This window comes from Canariomyces notabilis, assembly GCF_033297395.1.
Source record: "Canariomyces notabilis strain CBS 508.74 unplaced genomic scaffold N656scaffold_5, whole genome shotgun sequence".
In the NCBI taxonomy this organism is placed as follows: domain Eukaryota; kingdom Fungi; phylum Ascomycota; class Sordariomycetes; order Sordariales; family Chaetomiaceae; genus Canariomyces; species Canariomyces notabilis.
This window is the reverse complement of record NW_027041827.1, coordinates 886,053-910,163: the sequence shown is the minus strand read 5'-3', so window position 1 is coordinate 910,163 and position 24,111 is coordinate 886,053. Positions and strand designations below refer to the sequence as shown.

The 24,111-nt window shown below is 53.1% G+C and overlaps 8 protein-coding genes across 8 annotated transcripts; 3 read left to right on the top strand and 5 right to left on the bottom strand.

Moving 5' to 3' along the window:
• Positions 1-193: 193 nt before the first annotated feature.
• Positions 194-806, bottom strand: N656DRAFT_673804 (ankyrin repeat-containing protein YAR1; the record flags this gene model as incomplete). The annotated part of the gene is made up of 2 exons (XM_064810460.1): positions 194-540; positions 611-806. Coding segments are annotated over 2 exons (543 nt in total), but the record flags the coding sequence as incomplete, so codon positions are not given.
• A 3,145-nt stretch (positions 807-3,951) lies between these two features.
• N656DRAFT_544945 (DNA topoisomerase IV, alpha subunit) lies at positions 3,952-6,309 on the bottom strand. The gene is made up of 8 exons (XM_064810029.1): positions 5,559-6,309; positions 5,430-5,496; positions 5,265-5,373; positions 5,104-5,193; positions 4,962-5,042; positions 4,837-4,908; positions 4,466-4,778; positions 3,952-4,395 (listed from the first exon to the last, which is right to left on the bottom strand). The coding sequence occupies exons 1-8, from the start codon at positions 5,896-5,898 to the stop codon at positions 4,121-4,123; spliced, it is 1,347 nt and encodes a 448-aa protein (XP_064672337.1). The 5' UTR covers positions 5,899-6,309; the 3' UTR covers positions 3,952-4,120.
• Positions 6,310-6,357: 48 nt separating this feature from the next.
• On the top strand, positions 6,358-9,097 carry N656DRAFT_827721 (terpene synthase). The gene is made up of 3 exons (XM_064818516.1): positions 6,358-6,793; positions 6,849-8,561; positions 8,624-9,097. The coding sequence occupies exons 1-3, from the start codon at positions 6,530-6,532 to the stop codon at positions 8,912-8,914; spliced, it is 2,268 nt and encodes a 755-aa protein (XP_064672336.1). The 5' UTR covers positions 6,358-6,529; the 3' UTR covers positions 8,915-9,097.
• A 108-nt stretch (positions 9,098-9,205) lies between these two features.
• On the top strand, positions 9,206-11,107 carry N656DRAFT_749364 (SGS-domain-containing protein; the record flags this gene model as incomplete). Its single annotated transcript, XM_064812977.1, has 4 exons — positions 9,206-9,296; positions 9,363-9,479; positions 9,578-10,471; positions 10,526-11,107. The coding sequence occupies exons 3-4, from the start codon at positions 9,602-9,604 to the stop codon at positions 11,105-11,107; spliced, it is 1,452 nt and encodes a 483-aa protein (XP_064672335.1). The 5' UTR covers positions 9,206-9,296; positions 9,363-9,479; positions 9,578-9,601.
• Positions 11,108-11,551: 444 nt separating this feature from the next.
• Positions 11,552-13,628, bottom strand: N656DRAFT_776937 (glycosyltransferase family 21 protein). Its single transcript, XM_064814734.1, has 2 exons — positions 13,186-13,628; positions 11,552-13,125 (listed from the first exon to the last, which is right to left on the bottom strand). Exons 1-2 carry the CDS (start codon positions 13,293-13,295, stop codon positions 11,646-11,648), a joined length of 1,590 nt encoding a protein of 529 aa, XP_064672334.1. The 5' UTR covers positions 13,296-13,628; the 3' UTR covers positions 11,552-11,645.
• An 820-nt stretch (positions 13,629-14,448) lies between these two features.
• Positions 14,449-16,641, top strand: N656DRAFT_788190 (uncharacterized protein; the record flags this gene model as incomplete). The annotated part of the gene is made up of 2 exons (XM_064816671.1): positions 14,449-15,112; positions 15,275-16,641. 2 exons carry the CDS (start codon positions 14,449-14,451, stop codon positions 16,639-16,641), a joined length of 2,031 nt encoding a protein of 676 aa, XP_064672333.1.
• Positions 16,642-16,833: 192 nt separating this feature from the next.
• On the bottom strand, positions 16,834-21,694 carry N656DRAFT_749354 (P-loop containing nucleoside triphosphate hydrolase protein; the record flags this gene model as incomplete). Its single annotated transcript, XM_064812976.1, has 5 exons — positions 21,333-21,694; positions 18,263-21,258; positions 17,756-18,205; positions 17,581-17,694; positions 16,834-17,521 (listed from the first exon to the last, which is right to left on the bottom strand). The coding sequence occupies exons 1-5, from the start codon at positions 21,543-21,545 to the stop codon at positions 16,834-16,836; spliced, it is 4,461 nt and encodes a 1,486-aa protein (XP_064672332.1). The 5' UTR covers positions 21,546-21,694.
• Positions 21,695-22,250: 556 nt separating this feature from the next.
• Positions 22,251-24,089, bottom strand: N656DRAFT_544685 (uncharacterized protein). The gene is made up of 2 exons (XM_064810028.1): positions 24,042-24,089; positions 22,251-23,981 (listed from the first exon to the last, which is right to left on the bottom strand). Exon 2 carries the CDS (start codon positions 23,798-23,800, stop codon positions 22,376-22,378), a length of 1,425 nt encoding a protein of 474 aa, XP_064672331.1. The 5' UTR covers positions 23,801-23,981; positions 24,042-24,089; the 3' UTR covers positions 22,251-22,375.
• Positions 24,090-24,111: the final 22 nt, after the last annotated feature.

Below are 24,111 nucleotides of genomic sequence, written 5' to 3'. Positions count from 1 at the left end.
CCAGCCGCAACTGTGTGGATGTGTGTTTAGTCCAACCCTGGTGACTTCCTTGACGCCATTTGTGCGATACCGCCAGATCTGACGAAAAGCGCCATCCCAAGCCAGCTCCTTCAACCACCGAGTCCGAGTCTTATCATCCACTCCCCGCAATTTCCTTCCCTTTCCCATCGCCATCACCTGCAGAATGCTCCTCCTCGTTCCCATCGTCATCATTTCCATCCTCCAACTGCACGCCCGCAGCGTCCATCCCCTCCTCAGCATTCTCAGCCTCCAACCCGCCCGACTGAGCAAGGAAGTAATCGACCACTTCAAACTTGTCGCCAAAGCTGGCCAAATCCAACGGGACGTAGTTCTTGTCGTTTGCCAGCGCCGGCGACGCTCCATTCTCGACGAGCAGCTTGACCACGGCTAGGTGCCCGCCTAGCGCAGCCCAGTGTAGGCCCGTGTTGCCGAACTCGTTGGGCGCATCTAGGAAGGATTGCTTGGTCTCTTTTGACACCGAGTCGGAGGTGAAATATGATAAGAGGAGCTTGACCATGTCTATGAACAGGGTTAGAGTGTGAGACGAGGTGAAGTTATTGTGGATACTGGAATGAGGAAAGAAACTCACCAAGGTGCCCATTCCCGGTCGCCATATGTAAACATGTCGATTTTCCCTCGTCCTTTGCATGGGTGAGAATATCCGCAGGCGTTGTGTTCTCACGCTCGGCAAGAGCTGAGAGCAGGGTTGTGAGCTCATCCTTGTCACCTATGCGCGCCGAGTACAAGAGATCATCGATCTCGTCATCGCTAAGGTTGGGTGCCATTTCACTTATTTCTTCTTATACCAGACTCTGGTCCTGAAACGGCAAGAAGAGAGGTGAATGAGAAAATGTGAGTAGGTGCAGTGAGTGAGAGCTCGACACCTTGGGCTAATGGAAAGTCAAAAAATTTGGGAGTTCAAGTCAACACTCACTGCAGTGGCGTTGGCCCAGACAGTGCGAAAGCACATTGTGTTGCGAAACCGCACTGTGTGCTTGCAGCAACCAAATTGAAGACTTGAAGTGTTCCAAAATTCCAAACAGAACAGTGAGAACACTTGCTGGCAGTCGTGAACTCCGCTGAGCAGTCAACAGTGAGAGGAAATGTTCCTCAGAAATGTCTCTCGGGAAACAACTCATAGTAAGGCGCTGAGTGGGCATCCTTCTTTCACTTTTATGTCTTGATGGCAAGCGCTGAGATTGTCGACGCTTGAGCTCAGAGACAGGAGTACATAAGACTGTTGAACTTCCAAGTTCATTGTCGAGAATAAGACAAACTTCTCTCAGAATTGTATCTGACAAGTACCTTATGTAGGTAATGTCTCAGGGCAAGTGGCCAAGATCGTTCCATTTCATTCATTTTCTCTGACATTTTACCAACCAGGCACGAGGATGATGCACCTCACAGACTCACAGAGTCATATTATATATATTCAAATGCTAGACATAGCATTGCGTGTTACTTTTCACTATGAAAAACTAAGTAGCATGTGTTCACTTCAACTGACCAACTCTGTCAGGTCCATCAAATACGAGAACTTCGAATCATAGCTAAAGGGATCAAGCATCGGAACCGAATACTATTAGTTTTATATGGATGTAGGTTGAGGACAGCCAGCGATTTGGTCCTCGGTCCTGGCATATCACATAGGTGGCAAGTTGTGCAAACTCTTGCAGCACAAGATAGGTGCCTTGCCTATTAATACGAAACCAAAATACCGTCAATGTGACCTTCACCAAACCTCTAGGACTCATTAAAGGAGAAGCCATATCCACAATACCCACAGCAGTCCCGCATTGAATTCCTTCAGGCTTTTAGCACATTAGGTACTCAAGGCTACGCTCTGGAAGAACATCACCTACCTAGTCACATGCAGTAGCACTCCGTAAAACATCGACTTGCTGACAACACATCGAGGTAGGTCCCTAGGCTAGCATGCCTTGACCTGCACTGAAAGACTATCCGAGTCCTAAGTACCCTGGTTCATGACACTTAGTAGTAGTAACCGGCCCACAAAAGAAACCGACAGTATCAACTCGCCATAATGTGTTACCACAGAAAGGCAATGTACGTAGACTGCGGCCACCTCTACGAAGACAACGGCGGGTGGCTGCTGGTCACCTGCTCGAAGAGAAGGGCCAGGGGAAGGTGTAGGGGTATTTTTACCGACACGTACACCATGAAACTCATCTCTGGTGCTTGTCCGGAATGCTCCGGCTACTACTATCGGTAATATTCAGGTTATGTCTACGCAGTAAGCGACATCAACAAGCAAAAGTGCCAGGTAAAATCGGACATCTATGTGGATTGTGAGGGCCGGACAGTACTAGGAATGAGAGGGAACATTGTCTTACTCAAAAAGGGGAGCCCAAATACCAAGGTACCTTAGGTATTCCCTAAGTCTTATCATGCAATAGCTGGAGGGTCCATCCTTTAGTAGTAAGGATTACTCCTACAATGGCGTACTGCTTATTCGTATCTACTTGTTGAACACCACCACGCACTTGGGCCCTTAGATGAAATTGAACAGATCGCTTGTTTGCAGAATCGAGTGCCGACCAGCTCGCCATCGTGGATTCGTGATGTTGTCCTTGAACAGTTCATGTTCACCGACAGGTGAAGGAACGCCTCTCAAAAAAGGGGGTATATATACCTTCATTACCCCTGTCTCGTCCCAGCTTGCTTCATCAAACCCTAACTACACTCGACTTCCCGCAAGCAGAATTCGAGCTCTACGATAGACAGCTACCTTACCCAACCCCTTACCACAACAATCTACGCCCATCTTACAAGCTATACAGCTTGCAAGAAAGGAAAACGGCAGCCATGTGCACTTACAGCAGGACCAAGTATGCCTGTCGCCACGTAGTGGCCAAGCTGGTCAAGAAGTGCGATTCTGCCACGGATGGCTTCGAGTGCTTTGCCAAGTTCTACCAGAAGGTCGACAAAGTGTACGAGAACGATGTCTGCTTCGCTTGCTGGCACTCTGACAAGTGAGTGAGCCACTTCACTTCCTGAATAGGTAGGTAGGAAGAATGAGAAAGCATCGATAGGTGCTATTAGGACATAGAGTCTACCAGATACTTGGATCCGTGTGAACAACGCCCATGACCTCTCCAAAAGTCTCCATCCCATGCCCGCTCCATCTCGTGCTCTCCCTCCCGCGCCTGTTCTATCCCGTGCCCTCTCCATCTGAGCAGGCCTTCTGGCTTTTCATCTTTGATCACTCGCCGCGCACTTGAGTTCTTGGCCCATGGGCGCAGGTCACGGTGGGTTGTCTGCATAACCAACTGCCAAGCAGCTCGCCATCGTGATGTTTGTTCTTGTACAGTCCATATTCCCTGACAACGGACAAAGGCCCTGGTATCTCCCAGGGAAAGGCTATTCATACCTTCGATTGCCCCAGCTCATCTCACCATTCAACACACATCGCACTCGACACCTCCGAAACGCAAACAACTTGAATCTAAAGGTACTGTGGTTTTGAGAGGAGAAGTTACCGCAACTTGGAGTTCTGCCACGACTCGCTATCCGTCGAACCCCTGCCACCTGCACTAATCTACCTGTCATAGCAACCCACTTGTAAGAGGGAAAGGAATCAGGTAGCCATGTGCTCTTACAACAGGGCCAAATATAGCTGTGGCCACGAAGTGTTTAGACGGTACAAGCCGTGCGAGGCTGTTAAAGCTGGCAATGACTGCCTTGGCGCGTTTACGAGATGGAGATCGGTAAAGTGTACGACGTGGTCTGCTCCGCTTGCCGCCAATCCGGCAAATGAGCTGCCCGGCCCCCTGGATATATGTAAGAAAGCATCTAGCGGTGCATGTTAGGAGGAGAAATCCTGACATGAGGATGGGGACTGGACCTCGCGCGAGGGCTGAGAATGAGAGAATAGAGCACTGATATCCCCGATATTATCAATGATGAAGCGTGACTGAATCACTATCGTATATACTTCCAACTACATATGGAGTTACTAACTACAGGGTCAGACTGCAAGATTATCTTAGAGAATAGTCCTGCTGAGTACTTCCCGCTATTGTGACTGACTCACCAAGAACGAAGATAACAATATAACGATCTCATCATGAACCTTGAACTAGCACGGAAGCTTCGCGTCCAGCCAGCGAGTGATGTCGCCAAAGTTGTCCACGGCCTGCATCTCAGCCTTGATGTTGAGAAGTAGCATCCGCTGCAGCTCCAGCATTTGCTCGAACTCATCCTCGCCGCAGCCGTCCGCCGCAGCTATTATCTCCTTCATAACCTCTACCGCTTTCTTCCTGTCACGCTGGGTAAGAGGGCACACTGACTCGATTGGGCCAGGATTCATCCTGCTCATCCTGGCTCTTTTTGCAGGTCTCTCTTGCTGAGAACCTGTATCATCAACCTGAAGTCAGCATGATGTGCTACGCCCGGCATATTAGGAGACGACTGGGAAGTGTACCATAGGAGGAGGACGCTCCAGATTCCTGGCTGGAACCGTCTTGACTAGCTCCACTTCCATCACTGCCAACACCTTCTTCATGATCTGAAGCATTGCTCGAGAGGATGTCGTTGCTGTGAATGCCAAGCCATCTTAGTCGTGGCACGGTGGCGTCCTGCTCATGTTCGAGGCGCCGGCTCCCATTCTTGTAGGTCCGCATGATCGCGATGCCGTCAGGGTCAAAGTCAATCAAAGCAAAGATGTTCATGTTTGAACGAAGTGAGTGGAGTAAGCAAAGAAAGCGCCGGGTGTCCAAGTCGGGGAAGCCTTTTCCCTATCGCCGCAATCTCGTCAACAGGGACGTCAACAGAGTTTGGTATGCCTAAGCATACCGTAAGGAGAATGCCGTGGCCAAGTTGCGAGCTCATGGCATAGCCGGAGGCGGCCAATGTCCGGAACGTGGCCTTCAAGAGCTTGTGAGCTGTGAAATTGATCGCCCAACTACGGAGTATCATACCTCCTTCTCGATTACCAACACCCACTTTATACAGCGGAAGTCGATCTGTTGAATTGAACTGACGGGAGGCAAAAGTGATCCCTGCGTACTCAAATCGATCAGTAAGGCAACGTCTGAATTATGGCAATGCAATTTTTTGTACCGTGCTGCCTAGGAGGTCGTAGCTGTTGACGGAACCGTCGTTCAGAACCAGATCTATCGGTCCGGATACCAAGCCTTTGGCTGCAGCCACCTGAATTGAATTAGCCCACCTGATCAGTTTGGAGAAATCTAGTATGTGAAATCTCGGCGGGCCATTGTTACTATGTTCAGATCTGTGCGGCCCACCCCAAGTGTGAAGGCCAAGTTGTCAACCATGTCGTCCACCATGCTTTGCGACTTGAACAGTTCCGGGTTCTGGTAGTATATGTTCCTGAACACGTCAACTACCTGCCAAAGGAGCAGTCCACTCGCTCAAGATCTCCGAACCTCTTTGTGATGAGTTTTCCGGACAGAAGAGCTTCATGGGACAACTGGAGGATGCAGAACAGGGCTTCTTTTGAAGGCAGGATGGCGTTAGCGTGCATGCGAGGAAGACAAAGCACAGAAGACCGTTACCAAACCGTTTTGCCTCCTGGATTGTGCGTCCAGGGAACCTCACTATATCAGATTGACGGTCGTGGTTTTGACTGGACCGAATACCCGGGCCAGCTGGAGCAGACCGTACCGTTCGATACGGAATGGGCAGCTCAACACCAGCAATTACCGCATCCAGCATTGACTCCATGAGGCTCTCAATCTTGGCGAGTGCGCTACTATGAGATGTTAACGGAACCGTGACCAGGCTACTGGAGCTGGAGTTGATGGTGGCTGAAACTGGCACATTCTGTCCGGAGGAAACGACGGAGTTCTGCCAGCTCTCAGGGCGCCGTTCTTGCCTTCGTGGGATCGAAGGCATGGTTCATTGTGCTCCAGATGAGGATGATCTGGGTTGTCTGATGATCGCAACGACTATTGAATAACCAGCTCATATAAGACTTGATATCACTGAATATGTCTGTAGCCCTAGGAAGAAGTGACCCTGGTGTCCATGGTAGAAGAGTGAAGCCCGCCGTATCCATTGCCTTGCCTCGCGCATCACCCCACTTGTTGAGACCCAGGTTTAGGCAGCTCAAATCGCTCCTTCCTCTGCAGCAATATACCTCGCCAACTGGGCCTGTAAGTACGCTCGTAAGGTACTGTGCGACGCATTTCACACAATCATGGATCAATCAGATCAGGGGTCCAATGGTTGGGAAGGTAGTCAAGTTGTTGTTGGAACCTTTCCTGGTTGCATGTGATCGAAGCCAAAATGTCAATTGCAAAAAAAAAGCGGAGATTGACTGTTCTTTGACGGGAGTCTCCAGGACCCCGAGATCGACCCCGAAAGATCGAAGTGGGATGAACTGGCCAATCGGATTGGCGAATTGAGACCCATAAGCAAGGAGAGCCGGGACTGCCCCGTCTTTCAGGCTTTCAGCCTCTCAGGGACTGAGCTCGCTTCTCTGCCCAACACCACCACAACGAGACAAGGACACTTTCGAGTCGAAATGGGGCGAAGAAAGGTCAGTGCAGCGGTTGCACCCGAGAAAGAGCCGCTCCTGGAGAAAGGGACTACCAGGAAACGGCTGAGTAATGCGGGCGACCACGACCATGCCACAAAACGGCAGCGATTAGAGGAAAAGACCGACTATTTTCGATGGCGCATGTGGGATGACCATGGCCGCCAATCATGGCGCTATCTGGAGGACGACGACGAAGCCGAGAAATGGCCACAGACACTCGCCGACAAATACTTCTTGGGTCTGCCACTGGTAAGCAATTCCGGACTGTTTTGTCCTTTTGCTATCACTGACCTGGCCTCGTTAGGGTCTCCCCGATCTTCCGAAGGCCAAGAGCCCGATTGATGCCGTTCGAAATGGACTGGAATTCTTCGAGAAGCTTCAATTGCCTAGCGGCCACTGGGGTTGCGAATATGGGGGGCCAATGTTCCTCTTACCCTGCGTCGTCCTGGCATGGTATGCGACCAAGACACCGATCCCGTGGCACCACGCAACTGAGATCAAAAACTACCTGTTTGCACGTGCGCACCCCGAAGATGGAGGATGGGGCTTGCATATCGAGGGCGAGACGTCCGTCTTTGGAATCACTCTCAACTACACGGTTTTGCGCGTCGTCGGAGTCGACGCCGACCACCCGAAGATGGTCAAGGCCCGGGCCACGCTGCATAAGCTCGGAGGGGCGACAAATGCTCCGCACTGGGCTAAATGGTGGTTGGCAGTGCTGGGGGTAGCCAGCTGGGATATCGTCAATCCTGTGCCGCCAGAATTCTGGCTTCTGCCGGATTGGGTTCCCTTCGCGCCATGGAGATGGTGGATTCACATGCGCCAGGTTTTTTTGCCTATGGGATATCTGTGGTCCAGGAGATGGCAGGCTGAAGAGACTGAGCTGGTTCGCTCCCTCCGGAGAGAACTCTTTGTTCAGGATTGGGAGAAGATAAACTGGGCCGCACACCGCAACTCTATCCATCCTAAGGACAACTATCACCCTAAGACGTGGCTCCTCAACACGGCAAATTGGTTTCTTGCCAATATCTGGACACCCTTCATTCGCCCGAAAGCGCTAGTGGACCGGGCCGAGGACTGGGCTATGAAACTCATCGAGATGGAGAACGAGAATACAGATTGCCTCGATCTCGCTACCGTGTCGGGGCCCATGAATCTCGTATGTCTCTACGCTCGAGACGGCCCGGATTCTTATGCTGTGCGGAGGCACAAAGAGCGGGCTGAGGAGTTCCTCTGGGTCAAGGACGAAGGCATGCTCGCCAACGGAACGAACGGGGTCCAATGCTGGGACACGGCATTTGCTATCCAGGCTGTCATGGATGCGGGGCTCACTGAAGATCCTCGATGGCGGCCCATGCTGCTCAAAGCCCTCGCGTTTCTCGATGATCAACAAATCCGTGACAACGTAAAGGACCAGGAGAAATGCTATCGCCACCAGCGTAAAGGGGCATGGGCCTTCAGCAACAAGGACCAGGGCTATGCCGTGAGCGACTGTGTTTCAGAGGCACTCAAGGCCGTCATCATCCTCCAAAAAACTCCGGGCTTTCCCACACTAATCGACGATCAGCGCATTTTTGATGCGATCGACACGGTCCTGACCTACCAGAACCCCAATGGCAGCTGCTCGTCGTATGAGCCTCCTCGGGGTGGCTCGTGGATGGAGATGTTGAACGCCGCCGAGGTGTTTGGTAACATCATGGTCGAGTACGAGTACCCGGAATGCACGACCGCTGCTGTCACTGCCCTATCCTTATTCCATAAGCATTGGCCCGACTACAGGTCCCAGGAGATTGAACGCTTCATCACACGCGCCGTCACGTGGATCAAGAGCGTACAGAAGCCACATGGCGGCTGGTATGGAAGCTGGGGCATTTGCTTCACTTATGCAACCATGTTTGCGCTTGAAAGCTTGGCGAGCACTGGGGAAACATATGGAAACAGCATTCACGCCAAAAGGGGATGCGATTTCTTGATCTCGAAGCAAAGGGAGGATGGCGGGTGGTCTGAGCATTACAAGGTGTGTCAAATCCAAATCTCACCCCTCATCCAACGGATTGACTGATGCGATGACTTTTCCAGGCTTGTGAGACTGGTGAATACATTGAGCACCCTACCGGATCTCAAGTCGTCATGACAGCATGGGCTCTAATTGGCCTAATGAAAGCGGATTACCCTCATACCGAGCACATCAAGAAGGGCATTAAACTGATCATGGACCGCCAGCAACCGAACGGCGAGTGGTTACAAGAGGCAATTGAGGGTGTCTTCAACAAAAGTTGCATGATTTCATACCCCAACTACAAGTTCACTTTCACCATGAAGGCCCTGGGCATGTTTGCCCGAAAATACCCCGATGAGACGGTCGTGTGAACTGAGGTCGATGGGGGAATCTGGCCTGGAAAAGGCATGGTTGCTTACCTTCTTTTTTCTCTTTGGGAATGAGACATGAGCACTGATAATGGTAATAAAGTAATGGAATGCCTGCATGTGTCCGTTTCTACAAAATTCGTTGTGGTTGTAACTTTTGTGAGAGTACAATAATTACCCGTTGGCTGAACCTTCGTAAAGGGGCCACTATTTCATAATGATAGTTGGCCCCTTACGAAGGTCAGCCAACGGGTACAGCGAGTAACGATGTTATTACATGCAAGAAGGCGGTGAGTTTGCTCCCAGGACCCACCTGAAATTTAGAACTCGCAGTCGGCAGAATCTGGAAAGCTTGCTTGTTACCCCGCCAAATTTGGAGCTTCTTGTTCGTGACCTGAGCTTCACCATCCTTCTGCTGCTTTCGATTAATCCTTTCTCACCATTTTCTTAGGCTGGTTCTTCCCATCAGCTGCAAACGGTCCCTTTCCTTCGACAACTACTCGTACCGAAAATTCAACGATTTCCTCAGCTCCATCTCACCCGAATCTCGAACACGTCCAAAATCCGGGTAGGTATTCATTTCTCGGCCCTCGCCCCACCAAGTGTGCCCGTGTACCTTGACGGGCTCGTCATTGCAGTCACTAACTTTTCTATCACCGCGTGTAGACATAGCCTTGTTCGGTTTCCATCATGTCGGCAACGACGCTCGCCCATAAGGGCTGCGAGGCCGTAAAGAACAAGGATTGGGAGGCTGCCATCCCGCTTCTTGACCAGGCACTCAAGTCTTCCGACTCCCCCATTTGGCTCCTTGCTCGCGCTCAGGCCCATCAGCAGCTCAGGAACTACGACGCCGCTCTCCGCGATGCCGCACTCGCTTTCATCTCCGCGACTGAGCGCGGATCTGGCAACGCGCGCAAGTACATGATTGACGCCCAATACCGTCGTTCTGTTGTCTACTACAAACTTGGTCGCTACGCCGATGCGGACTGCTGCGCAAAGTGGAGCATGCTCTTGGCCGAGGGCCGCCCTGCTTTTGAAAAAGATGGGGTTGAGAAGAATGTCGACGAGAACGGCAATTACACAGTTACCTACGAACAAGGCATTGCGGACAAGCAGGGACAACCGATCGATTCTGCTTATGACCGGACATACAGACGCCAGGTTCTTGGTATGGTTCAGGAGCAGTCCGAGTCCGTGGCATCGAAGACAGGATTTGAAGCAGAGTGGAAGCGGGCTTACGCCTGGCGGAGCCAGGTGCTCGCCACGTTGAAGACGGTCCCCGAGGATCATTCTGGGCGGAAAGTTAGCGTTACCAAGTTCCCAGACAAACCCAAGCAGGAGATGGCAGAGAAGAAGCCAGAGCCAAAACCGGAATCTCAAGTTGGCGATAGTGACGACGACAAGCCGGTTGAGGTCAAAGGCCCGGCCCCTGGAACGGTACCTGACGAGCAGCTCAAGCTCCGCGTCGACTTCTATCAGACCAATCAGACCGTCACAGTGGCACTCTTTGCGAAGGATGTCAAGAAGGAGGATCTCCAAGTGAACTTCTTCCAGAATTATGTAAGTCACTTCCTTCTATTCCGGAAAACCTGCTGGCGCCCGGCTAACCTAAAGCAGGTCCAAATCTCACCCCTTCCCCGCGCTGCTGATCCATATGTCAAGCCTGGCGACCGCGAGGCTGCGTCCACCTTCATCCTGGGCGGGGAAATCATCCCTTCAGCCTCGCGTTGGTCTGTCACTCCACGAAAGATCGAACTGGTTCTGCAAAAGGCCAACGCCGGCCTGAAATGGAGCACATGGGGCAAGGAAGAAATTGGTTTAGTTGCGGCAGGAAGCGACGGCGATGTGCAACCCGAGAACAATGCAACGGCCACTGCAGCAGCCGCTCCGGCCGCACCGCCAGCTGCGCCACCTGCTAAACCGACCAATGCGCCTGCATACCCCACCAGCAGCCGCTCGGGACCCAAGGACTGGGAGAAGCTCGGCGAGGGTGAAGACGAGTTAGACGAAAAGGACGTCAACTACTTCTTCAAGCAACTCTACAAGGGCGCGACCCCGGAGCAGCAGCGTGCCATGATGAAGAGCTTCATTGAGAGCAACGGAACAGCGCTCAGCACGGACTGGGACGATGTCAAGAATCGCACGGTCGAGACAGTTCCGCCTGAGGGCGTGGAGGCCAAGAAATGGGAGTCTTAAGTCTCTGACGGATAGCAGAGCAGTCACAGCGGCCATACGAGAGGGCATAATTGCCTGTTGGCTCATACTTCGTAAGCCTCGGTCATCTAGCCAGTGGCCTCTGGGGATTACGAAGTATGAGGCAACTAGTAGTAGTGAGCCCGTGACTCTTCCTCTTTTTTATCTCAGGCGTTCATGGGATGGCGACAGCGGTGGTTTGGGCGGATTCCCGGGGTTGTACTGGAGTTTCGGGATGGACAGGGGAATCAGGAGCGTGCCTTAGTTTAGTCCTAGACTGTCATCGGACACGACGCTTTCCGATCATCTCATCCATGTTTCGTTGGTGCTCCCTTTCGATGTATTTGACTCGGCAGAGGAAGACGACGATCCAAATACCATTCCCACTTTCAAGCTGACGTGTAGCGTTGCAGTAACTGCGCCATTCCAAACCAACCCATCACCACCATGCAGATAAGCGGCTGTCGCTGGGTCGTAGGCGGAAGGTACTAGGTATATTAAGGTCTATATCATAAGGGGTATCATGCGCGAACTCCCGAGTCTAGTCTATATGCGCTTTCCGTTTAGATGCAGAGCTGCAGGTGCCGTTTGGGAATGCTGGTGACCGCACCTTGTTGTCCTTGATCTCTTCCACGCTCATATCCATCCTCACCTTAAACCGCTTGCCGCGCCAGGTCACGGTAGTCCCTAGCAGCACAGCCCATGTCCAGATGGGCAATGCAAGCAGCTCCCTTCCCAACCAGGCTGGCAGCCACTCCTGGAGCGGCCTCTGGGCTACCCCCCCACGGCGGGTCGAACCCAGAGCAAAAGCAGGTGTGTTCTCATCCACATCAACGGCCCGGAATTCGAGAAGCTTGCTTGTCAAGCAGCGATCGAGAAGCATCCATATGGTGACCACCAAAGCCCAGATCGCGCCCATAGCGCTCCATGCCTGAGGAATGCCCAGTACCTCGTGGACTACGGGCAGCGTGGTGAGCGCAAAGCCAAAGTGTAGGCCGCATAGGAGCGACTCAACTCCTGGTTCAACGAGGGTGGCAGCCAGCACAGTCCACTTTCGAACGCGCAGCCAGCGCGTCCGGCGGGCAATGTAGGCGCCAACAGACATGCCGGACATGGGCTGGATCGCTACCTCGCCGAAAACGAGGCCATGGTTCTTGAAACCAGGGATTTCAGACTTGAAAAACAGGTCGCCAATGAGATGATCCTCACAGATGTACGACGCAAAAAAGTCCAGACCCCGGCCTCGTGAAGCATCTGAGGCGGAGAGCACCGGGTTCTGGGAGGGATCGGTCAGGCGATCCAGGTGAGACTTGCGAAACATGTTGCTCTTTCCAACTACGCAAGGCGCGACGCCGACGGCGTTGATGGCGCTGTAGAACTTGGCATGGCTGGTCGACATGAACATTTCCTCGAGCCTGCCTCCGTGGCTCCAGATATCCGTAGTCGCACGCGGCCGGAGATCGTTTCCCGACGAAAGGCTCTCTTCCTTCGGGGGTGTGTGCGTGTCAATGTCGACGACGAGGGGGAGCTGGTGGACGAATTTGTATGGTGTCGCTCTCGCGCCATCGGGACGGAATCCGCAGAGCTTGTCCACCAACCTCCCTGCAGAGCCTGTGCCAACCCAGACGTTGCAGTCAACAATCCATATTATATCACCCTTCGCCTCCCGATACCCGCGACTGATGTTGCGGATCTTTGGGTTCGGTCCCAGATTGTTGGTGTGGCCTTGCGGTCCGTGCAGCAAGGGGTCGTCTTCCTCGACTAGGACCTTCGCGTCCAGTCCTGGGAAGTCTGCAACAACTTGCTGAAGGATGGGATATGCCGGGTCCAGTGTGGATGCGACGCAAAGATAGATGGTCAATTTGTCCTTTGGGTAGGCAAGCCGGAAGGTCGAAGCGAGGCATGCATAGAGCTCCGGCTCGACGCCCTTGACCGGGCGTATTACCGTGATGTGAGGGACATCGTCATGTCTCAGCGACGGCGACACCGGCTTCGGATGTTGTGCGGAGTGGTTGCGGAAACTAGGATTTGCCCTGATCAGCTGGTGGTAAAGGCTGTTGCAGCGGAGAGTCAGCCCTTACAGTTTGTAGATGCCGATGCTTTGGACAACAAAGACGGTGCAGCTCCAGATCAAGCTAGCCAAGGCCGCGCCTTGAACTATGATTGACATTGGACCATCACCAACAGTCATCAAGGGTGAATAGGGCCTGAGAAGGAAAAGAATCTAGGAGACAAGGTGGTGCGACGGACAATCCGACGACAGAGAAATAAGGTCAGCCATGAACCCCAAATCCATGTGGGGCATAAAAGTCCTCCAATTGATGTTCGGAATCCACGGCAAGTCACGAAACGACACGAGTCGTGGAGTCGGAAAAGGGGCTGACGGCGAAGGACGCTAAAGAGATAATTACAAAAGTCCGAGGCCGACCAGACCGCAGGTATAACAGGCAGCCCTGGTGGCATCTACAGGTGTTGTTGACAGCTGATGAAAGGTTCCCTTTCTCGCTCAAGATTTGTGAGATGTGATTTCTCTGTCTGTCACTGGCCAGCTGGCTGCATCCCCCAAAAAAACGTCCTCCTGTGAGGTCAAAGGTGCAGGGTCCACTGACTCCACTCTACAAAAACCCGTTGCCCCACCTTCCCGAGCAGCCGGAAGGCATTGCTGCCTCAACATTCAGGCCTTGGAGCGATTTTCCTAGAGCTCAAAAATCTGCAGCCAAGCCGAGCTTTCCCATTTGCATCAGATCATGCCGTATCATCGACAAAATCTTGCTCCAAATGTGAGGCGCAATTTTTCAGGCCTCATTCCTACTTCCTCTCGCGCCCCTAGCGGCCTTCCCTAGTAACAGGGACAGTCAAGATTCATTCTTCCTGTTGTCGGCGGACTGGGCGGATATTCCTCCCTCGGAGTAAGTAACTCAAGCCACTCATATCTTGCATATCCCCATGATTCTCCTTCCCTAGGAGAAGTTGTCCTTATGGTCTTTCAGTATGCAAATCATCCCTCCTCCGGGATGATTCACCAGCCATAGCAACCTGCTCCTATATGCTAGGCACTTGCCCTGGGCAACCAGGGGCTGTTGGATGGACGGCCCCAACTGTGAGACCTTGGTGCAACTCCTCCTCCCCAACCTATAATTGCGGTGATGACACTCGAAGATATTCGTGCTTAGAGCAATGTACTTCAGTGTACGCTCGATGAATGCCATCTATCATAGACTACAACGGTATCTGAGCAATTGCTTCCACGGAGATTGCGGTTGGAAACGCCATATCTGCTTTGTGCTACCATCAGCGATTGCTAACACATACCGCATCATCAGGCGACATGCGGGTTCATGAATATGGCTGAGACCGCAACAATCACCACGACTCCGAACGGGAAACATGTCAGCAAGATACCTGGCTTGGTTTCGCCAGCCAACGTGCCAGGCACTGTGGCTGAATCGAAGGCGCCGACAGCTGCTCATCCAGCACCGCCGCCGAGGACGCCGTTGAATCAGATCTACGTGCTCCCCGCTCCAATTCGTACCTTCCCTCTTCCCGCCTTCTATCCACACAATCCGGTATCGCTTCTCCACCTGGCCTACGTTTGGCTGAGCCAAATCTTTCGTCCACCACCGCCCGAGCCGTCGGTTGTGCACGTGGGAGTGTGGGATCCTGAAACGCGATCTGTGCATGTCAAACACCCCGCATCCATACGGGCCCTCTGGGAGCAAGGCTTCTATGGTAAAGGCAGCCTCAGCCGAAGTGAGCCGAATTGGCTGAAAAGGGAATTGGCCAGACGAGGTTCGCCGGAAGCCAAAACGGTCAGCGAGTTGCGCACCGAGTCGAGACGAGAGGAACGACGGCTTGCTAAGTGGGAGCGGGCAAAGGCAGAACTGGAGGCGGTTGAACGCCAGAGGCTCGCAGAAGCCGAGCTCCATGCCGCAGCTGCTGCACAAAGCAAGCTTAATGGTGATTTCAATGGACATATTTGGGAGCCTGCCGAGTCGACAGCGCTTGCGAGTTCCTCGCTGGGCGAGAATATCAAACTAGCCCCGGCAGAGGGTTCGCTCGATGCCGAGCCCAAGCATGATGCTGGTCGTGACGAGTCTAATGGATACCATTTCCAGCTTGTCGAGCCGGCCCTTGGTTTAGCAGAACAACTGGCACTTCCCAATTCTTCAGCTAAGCCTAATGGCTCCGCGCATAAGACCAGTGGGCAGCTTAAGGCCCCTGTGGGGCCAATGGAATTGCTATCACTACCCAATTCTTCAGCGATGCTCAATGGCTCCACAACCAAGTTCACTGGGCAGTTCATGGCACCGGTTGGACCAATGGAATTGTTATCACTACCCAATTCTTCATCGAAGCTCAATGGCACCACGGTCAGGCTCACCGGGCAATTCAAGGCCCCTGTTGGACCGATGGAACTGTTATCACTACCCAATTCTCTCTCGGATCTGGAGCTGAAAGCGCCCTGTGAGAGAGAGATCCGAGCTGATCTACTTGGGAGTTCTGTTTCTAGCCATAATGAGCCGAAATTGGTCAACGATGATGAGCACGCGGTCGAGGCGAGTGCCCACGCTCATAGCAGCCAACTCATGCATGAACTCTTCGTCAACGGTGATCAGCCTAACGGCCACATCAACGGGGTTTATTCCTTGGCTTCCAATTCTTCACTCCCCACCCCAACCGCGGAACCAAGCAATGGGACCAAGGATATAAGGAAGCTCGAGCCCCCGAAGCGCCGAAAGAGCGTCCGCTTCTCTCCCAATGTCGAGTCTACCACCTTTCAACATTCTGATCCTCCGAACACCAATCACTCTCCGGATGTTGCCTCCAAGGTTGATACGCCTGAACCTATCAACGGAGAAAGCATATCTGAGCCGGTCCCCTCCAAGCTCTCGCCTATAACTGGGCCACTCTCCATGGAGACGGCGTATTCGAGCCTCGACACAACGACCAACGTGTCCGAGGTGGAGAACAAGGAGCATTTCCAGCTCTCACCAGAAGAAGCATTCTTCCTTGTCTTTTCTCTAGGGGCTCTATCGGTTGTGGACCCTGTGACCGCGTCCCCTATCCCGCCGGAGCATCTACTGAGACTTTTCCGGTCATACTCCTATTTTCCTCCCCGATCTGGTGGTCTCAGGCCTGATGACCCTTTCCTTGTAAACTATGCTGTGTATCACCACTTCCGCTCGCTCGGCTGGGTGCCCCGTCATGGCATCAAGTTCGGCGTTGACTGGATCCTCTACCAACGTGGGCCAGTCTTTGACCACAGCGAGTTCGGCATCATGATTCTGCCCGCGTTTTCTGATCCGGCATGGGCCGAGTTTGAGCACGAGGTGCCCAAGAGGTCGTGGTCGTGGCTGATGGGCGTCAACCGGGTTCTTTCGCATGTCCTCAAGAGCCTGGTGCTCGTGTATGTTGACATACCGACCCCGATCGTGTTCGAGGAATCGATGGAGAGGGGAGGCATCGCAGCTGCGCTGAAGAAGTACACTATCCGCGAGGTTATGGTTCGGCGGTTTTCGGTCAATCGGAATAGGTGAAGAGGGGTTGCATTCGAACGGCGTCTGGGGCGGTTGGCATGTAAAGTACCCATGATATGGCGATGCTCTTGGATTGCGAGTACCATAGGAGCGATAAGCGAGTATCTAAACGACTACAACGTTGCCTAAATACCGTCTGAATCATATCGGTACTCCAAATGCTCTACAGTCTGCACCCTCAGTCAACAACCCTCAACTCCTCCCCTTATTTCCAACAAGCCACAGCTCCCTGAACCTCGACCCTTCCAGTTCAGCCAGTTCCCGCGGCCGACCCGTCTCGACGATCCTCCCCTGCTCCATCACCACGACCCTGTCAAACGCCATCACCATCCCGAGCCGATGGCTCACCATGACAATGGTGTACCCCGCAAATTCCTGCATGATGATGCGCTGCATGGCCCCGTCCGTGTCCAGGTCCACGCTGGAGCTGACCTCGTCGAGCAACAGCACCCCGCCGTCGGCGACTACTTTCTCGCCAGCCTCAGCTGCTCTCTCCCTTGCGCGCGCCCGCCGCCGCAGGATGGCCCGCGCCAGGCTGAACAGCTGCCTCTGCCCCTGCGAAAAGGTCTCGGGCGACATCCCCGCCTCCATACCCCCGCGCGAGGCGACAAAGTCCCAGAGCCCGACGGCCTCGAGCGCGGAGCGGCAGTCGGCTGCCGTGCTCTGCCCCAGCGGGTCCAGGTTCGATTGCACGCTGCTGCCGTCGGGGAGGAAGACTGCGTCTTGCGGGATGGCGATGACACGGTTGCGGAGGGAGGGGCGGTGGATTTTGGAGAGGGGGATGGAGTCGATTGTTATTTCCGGCGGGTGTGTCATTGAGGTTGAGGTTGGCAAGGGATCGAGGAGGCGGAGGAGGAGCAGGAGGAGGGAGGATTTGCCGCTGCAAGGATAGGGTGGAGATTAGTAAACAAGGCAGGAAGGGAGAATGGGGTTGCTAACCTGCCACTGCGACCGCAGATGGCCACTTTCTCCCCTGGAGAAATGTCGAGGTGCAGGTCATTGAGAGCAAGATGCTCCGGTGGACTTGCCGTCTCGCCCTGTGCATCGTCGTCACTAAAGCCATGTAAGCAATGTGACTCGTTTGGATATGCAGCGAGGGCATGCAGTATCGAACCTCCCGTATGATGCTGACACTCCGCTGATTTGGATGGCACCCTTCAGCGGCCACTCTTTGGGGGGCACGACGTCTTCGCCCTCCCTGCTCTCGGGTTTGACATTCTCGCTAAAAGACTTCAGCCGACTGACGGCTCCGATAGACGTCTCCAGCATCGTGTAAAACCGAATAATGGAAAAGAGGTTCTCGCCAAACGCCATAAGCGTGACAAGACTGGCGCCGGTAAAAGCCGTGTTGGAACGCAATTGTGTTGAGAGCGTCACAACGGCAAGGCCGAGAACTGCCACTATCAGTTGCAGAGTGAAACCGAGCCATCGCTGGATCATTGCGAGGAGGTAGGCTGGTCGCTGAGAAGTGTCCAAGAGTCTGTCATTCCGGGAGACGCCTTCCTGGATCCATCCGAAGGCGCGGAACGTGGCGATTCCCTTGATGGTGTCGATAAAGTGCGAACTTCATGAGTGAGTCAGCAGCCTGGTATACTCGACAGACAAGAGTAAGGGTACCCACTAGAGAGGGGACTTGGCTTCGAGGTCCAGCAGCCTAATCTGGCGAGAGGTGCGGAGATAAAACATCTGCAAGACGTACATGGCCGCAAAGAGGATTGGGTAGGTGAGTGCGAGATACGGGGAAGCCGTAGCAATCACCGCAGCCATGCCTATACAAGCAAAAGCCGCAAGTATCACGTTGATCATGGCCATAGGAAGCTGACCGTCGATCAGCGTCATGTCCTGTGAGAACAGGTTGGTCACGACACCAGTATCGGTGATGGTGAAAAATTTAAGGGGCGCGTTGAAGACGGTGTTCAGCGCTTCACGGTGTAGTTTTGCCCCTGAGATATTCACCACTGAGCGAAATCCCACCATCGCAACAGAAAATAGAGAAGCCAAAGCACCTGTCTGCAATAAGGCATACACCCCATTGTAAAAGCCGTTAAAACGGGAAGGGTTTGGCGATGCGACGTCTTCAGACCAGAACTTCAACCAAATGGTACCAAAGTTGAGGAAGAAACCCCCACCGATGCCGAGGACAACAAGGGCTGTCAGACAAAGCGCTCCAATGCGTGAGAAATAGTGTCTGTATACTGCCCAGTCACCGGTAGCCCTTGCCTGCCCCTCGACTTTGGAAGAGGCAGCAGTTGGTTTTGAGCGTGGAAGGGCTTTGAGCGCACTCTTTTCTAGCTTCTTACTCTCTGGCACAGAGTCATCCCCTAGCAGAGGACCTCTCTCGGTGACCCCGAGATTGTGTACATACTTCTCATTAGCGAGAAGCTCCTGGAAAGTGCCTTGCTCAACGATCGTCCCGTCCTGGCCAAGGGCAATGATATGGTCGGCGGAGGGGAGATGTCGCACGGAGTGTGTACACAGAACTGCTGTGGCGTGCCTTCTTCGGATAAGGCTGGTAGATGAGAAAACACGGAGGAAGACCTGTTCTTCGGTGTCCGCGTCGAGACCACTCAGAATATCATCGAACACGTAGAAGTCTGTGTCGAGGTACAAGGCCCTTGCCATGGAAACTCGCTGTTTCTGGCCCCCGCTCAACGTGACCCCATTGCTCCCGACATTGGTATTATCTCCCTGTGGCAGGATTGACAGATCCGGGCCAAGCATGGTAGCTTCAATGACTTCTTCGTACCGCTGTTGGTCGAATGGGGAGAACCCAACAATATTCTCCCGAATCGTTGCGTTTGACAGGTACGGTGTCTGATCACAGTACCCGATTTTACGATTCGAATTAGGAGCCATGATAACTTCTCCCTGTGACACGGGTATTTCACCAAGAAGAGCCTTGCACAAAGTAGACTTGCCAGAAGCCACAGGCCCGACAACGATCGTAAGGCAAGAGCTGGGGATCTCGAGGTCAATATCCCTGAGGCTCAGTTTCTCGGTATGCCAGCCGAAATTTCCGTTAGTAACCTTAACTTTTGCCGTAGTTTGAGAGTTAAGGCTCTCCGGTCTTGGCTTTTCCTCGGCAGTAGCTTGATTTGGACGAGGTAGCCCATGGAACGATCGAAAATCGGCGTGTGCTTCCTTCTCAAGAAAGGCTTGAATCCGGCTCAGGCAAGTTAAAGCGCCGAGAAGCTGGGGGACTGCCTGGAAAAGCGTGCCCAAAGGGGTCGCCAGAAGCGTGATATACGATATTGACGTGAAGATGAGCGTCACATCCAATGTTCGAGCAGCAAAGGCGAATGTGATGACTGGTGATAGGCAGAGTGGCGTGAAACCCACCACAGCGGCTAAGACGAGCACGGTTCGGAACCTAGCCCCTGAGTTGAGCTCGTCCACTCTCATGGTCTGAATAGACTCCTCGACGGGCTCGGCAAGTCCAGAGATTTTGAGGTGTTTCATCTGGCCAATGATGCCAGAAGTGAGACCGACTCGTTTCTGGATTTTTCCCATCCATTCTTTTTGCCGAGGCCCCGTGAACTTGGCCAACGCGGCGGAGCAGACAACGCAGGCACCGATGACGATCAGAGGAGCAACGAAGGCAGGACCAATTTGGCGCGAGAGCAACCAGCATGCCAGCGCAACCTCAATCGTATTTGCCCAGAACTCGTGAAGGTTAAGGCAGCCACTGATAATGCGCTCAACATCCGTGCTCATTAGGGTAAGCGCTTCAGAGTCACCGCCCGCTGTCAATTCTGCTTCTATCGTTGCTCGGTAGATAGTCCCGACGAGAAGACCGCGAACCATGTACATGGCTCGCTCCTGATAATACCAATAGAACGCACCGGAGGCGGCGATGCCGACGTAGATGAGAACGCTCGCCCCGATAAGTCCATAGCCAAGGTTTTGCGAGGACTCGCTGGCGGGCCGCTCCAGGTAACCCAGCAGAGTCTCGATGAGAAAGGGCTGACAGAAGTGGAAGGCACCGAGGGCGATTCTAGGGCCGACTGGGTATAGAAGAGGTACCGCAAGAGCTTTTGTGAGAGCTCTCGCAAGTCCATGTTTGCCTTTTACCTGACGCACGTCGATTCGGCCGGCGTATCTGGTCTGCAAAACCTCGGAAGACATGTTTCGGTCCAGGGGGAAGAGGTCATGGAGGTCCAAAATCTTGCGGTAGCCCGTGAGAAACAGGCGATTAAGCCAGAGGTAGGCACCAAGCCCGTACAGCCCGCTGGTTTCCTCCGGACTATGTTCCTTGACATCCCAGCGAACGATCCACCTAGCCTTGGACTGGGATTCAAGGACGATGAGGGATGCCTTGACAGCGACCCCAGAGGTCCAAAGGCGAGAGAGGACAAGTTCATCGCTGTTAGTGGATGCCAACCACAATGTCCGGACATGAGCAATGTCGAATAGAAGCGCAATGAACAAATATGCACTGAGGAGGATGGATGGCCGGGGACTGCGCAGATGCTCGAGATTCGAGAGAAGGAGCATGCATAGAGCTGATGCCAAAGCCAAAGCATCTGAGGGGATGAAAAAGCTCGCGAATTTGCGGGACTTGGTGATGCTTAGGATCAGAAGGGCAAGTTGTATGATGGTATATGCGCTGATCGCGATCTGTTGCACCTTTGTTGAGTGTACCGCGTTTGCAAAACACCATCCAGGCGCTAACTGTCCAAGCAACAACGTACCAACTTTGCGGCCCGCAGTAACGAGCCTCCCACAATAGAAGGATTACGGGTGAGGTGGGCGACACGGGCCAGAGCGACTGCAATGAAGATGGATGTTGGGATCAGGGAAAAAAAGATCTTCTCAAACTTGATGGTGAAATCGAAATCGTCGCGACATCCTCGTACGGCAGGGCCGAACGAGTCATCGTCGACGCATCCCGAGAAATCTAACATGGCTCGCGGAGCGCATGGAGGTCAGGCTATTAAGCAGGCTTTCTATGGAAGCTTCAGATGGTTGCTGTCTTGAGTCGGCGGCAGAGTAAGACCCTTGACAAAGTTTTGAATCTTTGATGTGTTGGTTAGAGACGTTTTGTGTCACCCGCAATCACGCGTCGCTTATCAACCTCCACGCAAGCAGAACCTAGTGTGGTAATGTATGGCCTGGGCCTTGGTTGCATTCAATTGGCAAGAACGGCCTGACCGGGTAAAGCACAGTATGAAGCTGCAGCCTGGAAGTTTCTACTTGCTAGCGTTGAGATTGGGTGACTGCCAAAACTGGAAGGTGAGATTGCGCCGTCGAGAATCCGACCTCGAGCTTACGAGTACTTATCTGGGCTGGCGCTCCGCCTTCGACGGTGCAGAACTTGCATTGTTCCAAGCGTCTCTCATATGATGATTTCACCTTGGTGACTGTCCATCGACAAAATATAGGTACCCTACCTTATCACAAGGCATTCATCCTGCGACCTGCGAAAAGCTATCAAGCTCCTGGTAGCAAAGTAATCATGTGTCTCAGCTTGCCGCCATGTTGCTGATGAGCCCGGTAATGCTTGCTTCTTATTGCCGTAATATTTTCGTTCACTTGAGTCTTCTCAGCGGCGAGATCTCCCCATCGTGATAATGATCGTGATTGGAAACGTATAACCTACCAGAAGACTCCGAGTTGGGAGGGAGTCAGTAATGGTTATTGCAGCAGCCCAGAGCTTAAGTAAGTGTGCCAGGAAGGTGTTTATCTTTCTGATCTTCAACCCCTATGAAGGGCCTAGTACGACGGGTATCTCCATTCATGGTGCTTGTTGGCATACAGTATGCCATAGAGAGAACGGCACAGGCGGGGGCTGGTCCTTCTCCCCCAGGTACAACTGTGTAGGCTTAAAATCCCTTCTCACCCTCTTCGCAGTCAGCCTTCCCCCAATCAGGTACTCATCCCTAATAGATCCCAGCCGGGACACGGCTCCGTCAGAAACCTGATGGCCCACCTGAGGATCTATGTAGAACAGTATATCATAGCTAGTGGCCACCATCCTCGCCAAAACCCGCCCGGCACCCTCTGCTCCCCCCTGATATTTCACGCCGGCAACCCCATTACTACCAGCAACCCCATAATTCACAACCGTATACTCCATCTTGCCCTCAGGCGGGTCGTCCCAGCTTACGACGCCATCGAAGAACGTTAGCTTCTCGCCGTACTGTCGCAGGTGATGGAAGCCAAATGATCTCAGTTTAGACAATGTCTGCGCCCAGTGTGAAAGTATCGTGGCCCAATCTTTCCCAGAACTGACAAGCTTAATGTCCTGGACATATAGATGCTCAAGAGAATGACAAAAAAGCGAGACAAAGGCAATCAAGACGTCGGGTACCATGTCCTGGGTCGATTTGAAGTCCAGGATTTCCAGTTTCGATTCCCTATTGGGAATCTCAGCGGGAATTGCAGCCGCGAGAAGTCGGTAAAGCTTGCACGGGAAGAAACGGAGGTGAAGGGCGCGAAGGGATTTAGCGTGGACAACGAGCCCTGCCAAGGGAGGGACGAAACGTATTAAATCGTCATGCGCGAAGTCGTATACCAGGGCAAGGTCGATTAGATGTGACTCCCACAAAGGGCCGGGCGCACTTCTGAGGTCGGACGGGTGAAGGTTGCTGACCCAGTGATAGGTGGGTAAGGCGCACAGGATACGGAAGGATTTGAGGGGAAGATTTGCTCTTGCGACTGCAAGGAGGCCGACATGGACGGTGTCTAAGAGAAAAGGGCCGTCGAAGGGGACGGTCCATGGCTCGGGACTCGGCAAGATATCATCTTTGATGCAGAGACGGCCGAGGTTGGGAAATCCGGACAGCGTGTTGGCAAGGTCGGCAATGATGGCGTTCACGCCGGGCGAAAGATTGAGCGGATGGTCTACCGGAATGCGTGTCTGGCAGTAGCGTTCGGATCCTGTTGGTAGATAGGCCGAGTGATGGCAGGATGCGCTTCTTCCAATGGTGACTTGCAAGACATGCAGGCGCAGGTGGTCATCTTGAGCGATGCGCTGAAGGCGTTGAAAAGGTCCGGGACAGAAGTCAAAGGTTATGGACGAGAAGAAGGCGGTAGTAAAAGCCCCGGCGGAATATTTATAGAAGTGTCCGCAAACCAGGCGGAGGTTGAGGATATCTCTGCTTTCAAGGCAACAAGCTATGTTGTCGACTAGCTCGGCTGGAAGGCAATGGATGTTCATTTTGTTAACTGATGCGACGGGTGAAATTGTGAAGGCCTGGCACTCCTGGCAGTTGAGAGAAGTTACGTGAAAGTGAGCTTGGTGAGGATGGATGACTTTGTCAGCCGGCACTCCATCATCCCGCCAGTCACCAGTGCAGAAGAAGGAATTCGCCAGCTGGGCAGAATTACCTGTCTTACAGCTGCTAATCTTAGTGAGTACATAGGAATGTAGGTATAGAATGAGAAACGACATCCCCTACAATCGCTTCTCTTCCCAATCAGAAATCCTCTTCTGGTGCTAGACAAACTCATTGCTATTGTTGTCCATCG

Coding starts and splice junctions, on each gene's coding strand:
- N656DRAFT_776937 (XM_064814734.1), bottom strand. CDS start 13,295: ATGACTGTTGGTGATGGTCCAATGTCAATCATAGTTCAAGGCGCGGCC. Junction 13,126..13,185: donor AGCATCGGCATCTACAAACT/GTAAGGGCTGAC, acceptor GGCAAATCCTAG/TTTCCGCAACCACTCCGCAC.
- N656DRAFT_827721 (XM_064818516.1), top strand. CDS start 6,530: ATGGGGCGAAGAAAGGTCAGTGCAGCGGTTGCACCCGAGAAAGAGCCG. Junction 6,794..6,848: donor ACTTCTTGGGTCTGCCACTG/GTAAGCAATTCC, acceptor TGGCCTCGTTAG/GGTCTCCCCGATCTTCCGAA. Junction 8,562..8,623: donor GGTGGTCTGAGCATTACAAG/GTGTGTCAAATC, acceptor TGACTTTTCCAG/GCTTGTGAGACTGGTGAATA.
- N656DRAFT_544945 (XM_064810029.1), bottom strand. CDS start 5,898: ATGCCTTCGATCCCACGAAGGCAAGAACGGCGCCCTGAGAGCTGGCAG. Junction 5,194..5,264: donor GCCGCACAGATCTGAACATA/GTAACAATGGCC, acceptor AATTCAATTCAG/GTGGCTGCAGCCAAAGGCTT. Junction 5,043..5,103: donor ACGACCTCCTAGGCAGCACG/GTACAAAAAATT, acceptor TTGAGTACGCAG/GGATCACTTTTGCCTCCCGT.
- N656DRAFT_544685 (XM_064810028.1), bottom strand. CDS start 23,800: ATGAACATCCATTGCCTTCCAGCCGAGCTAGTCGACAACATAGCTTGT.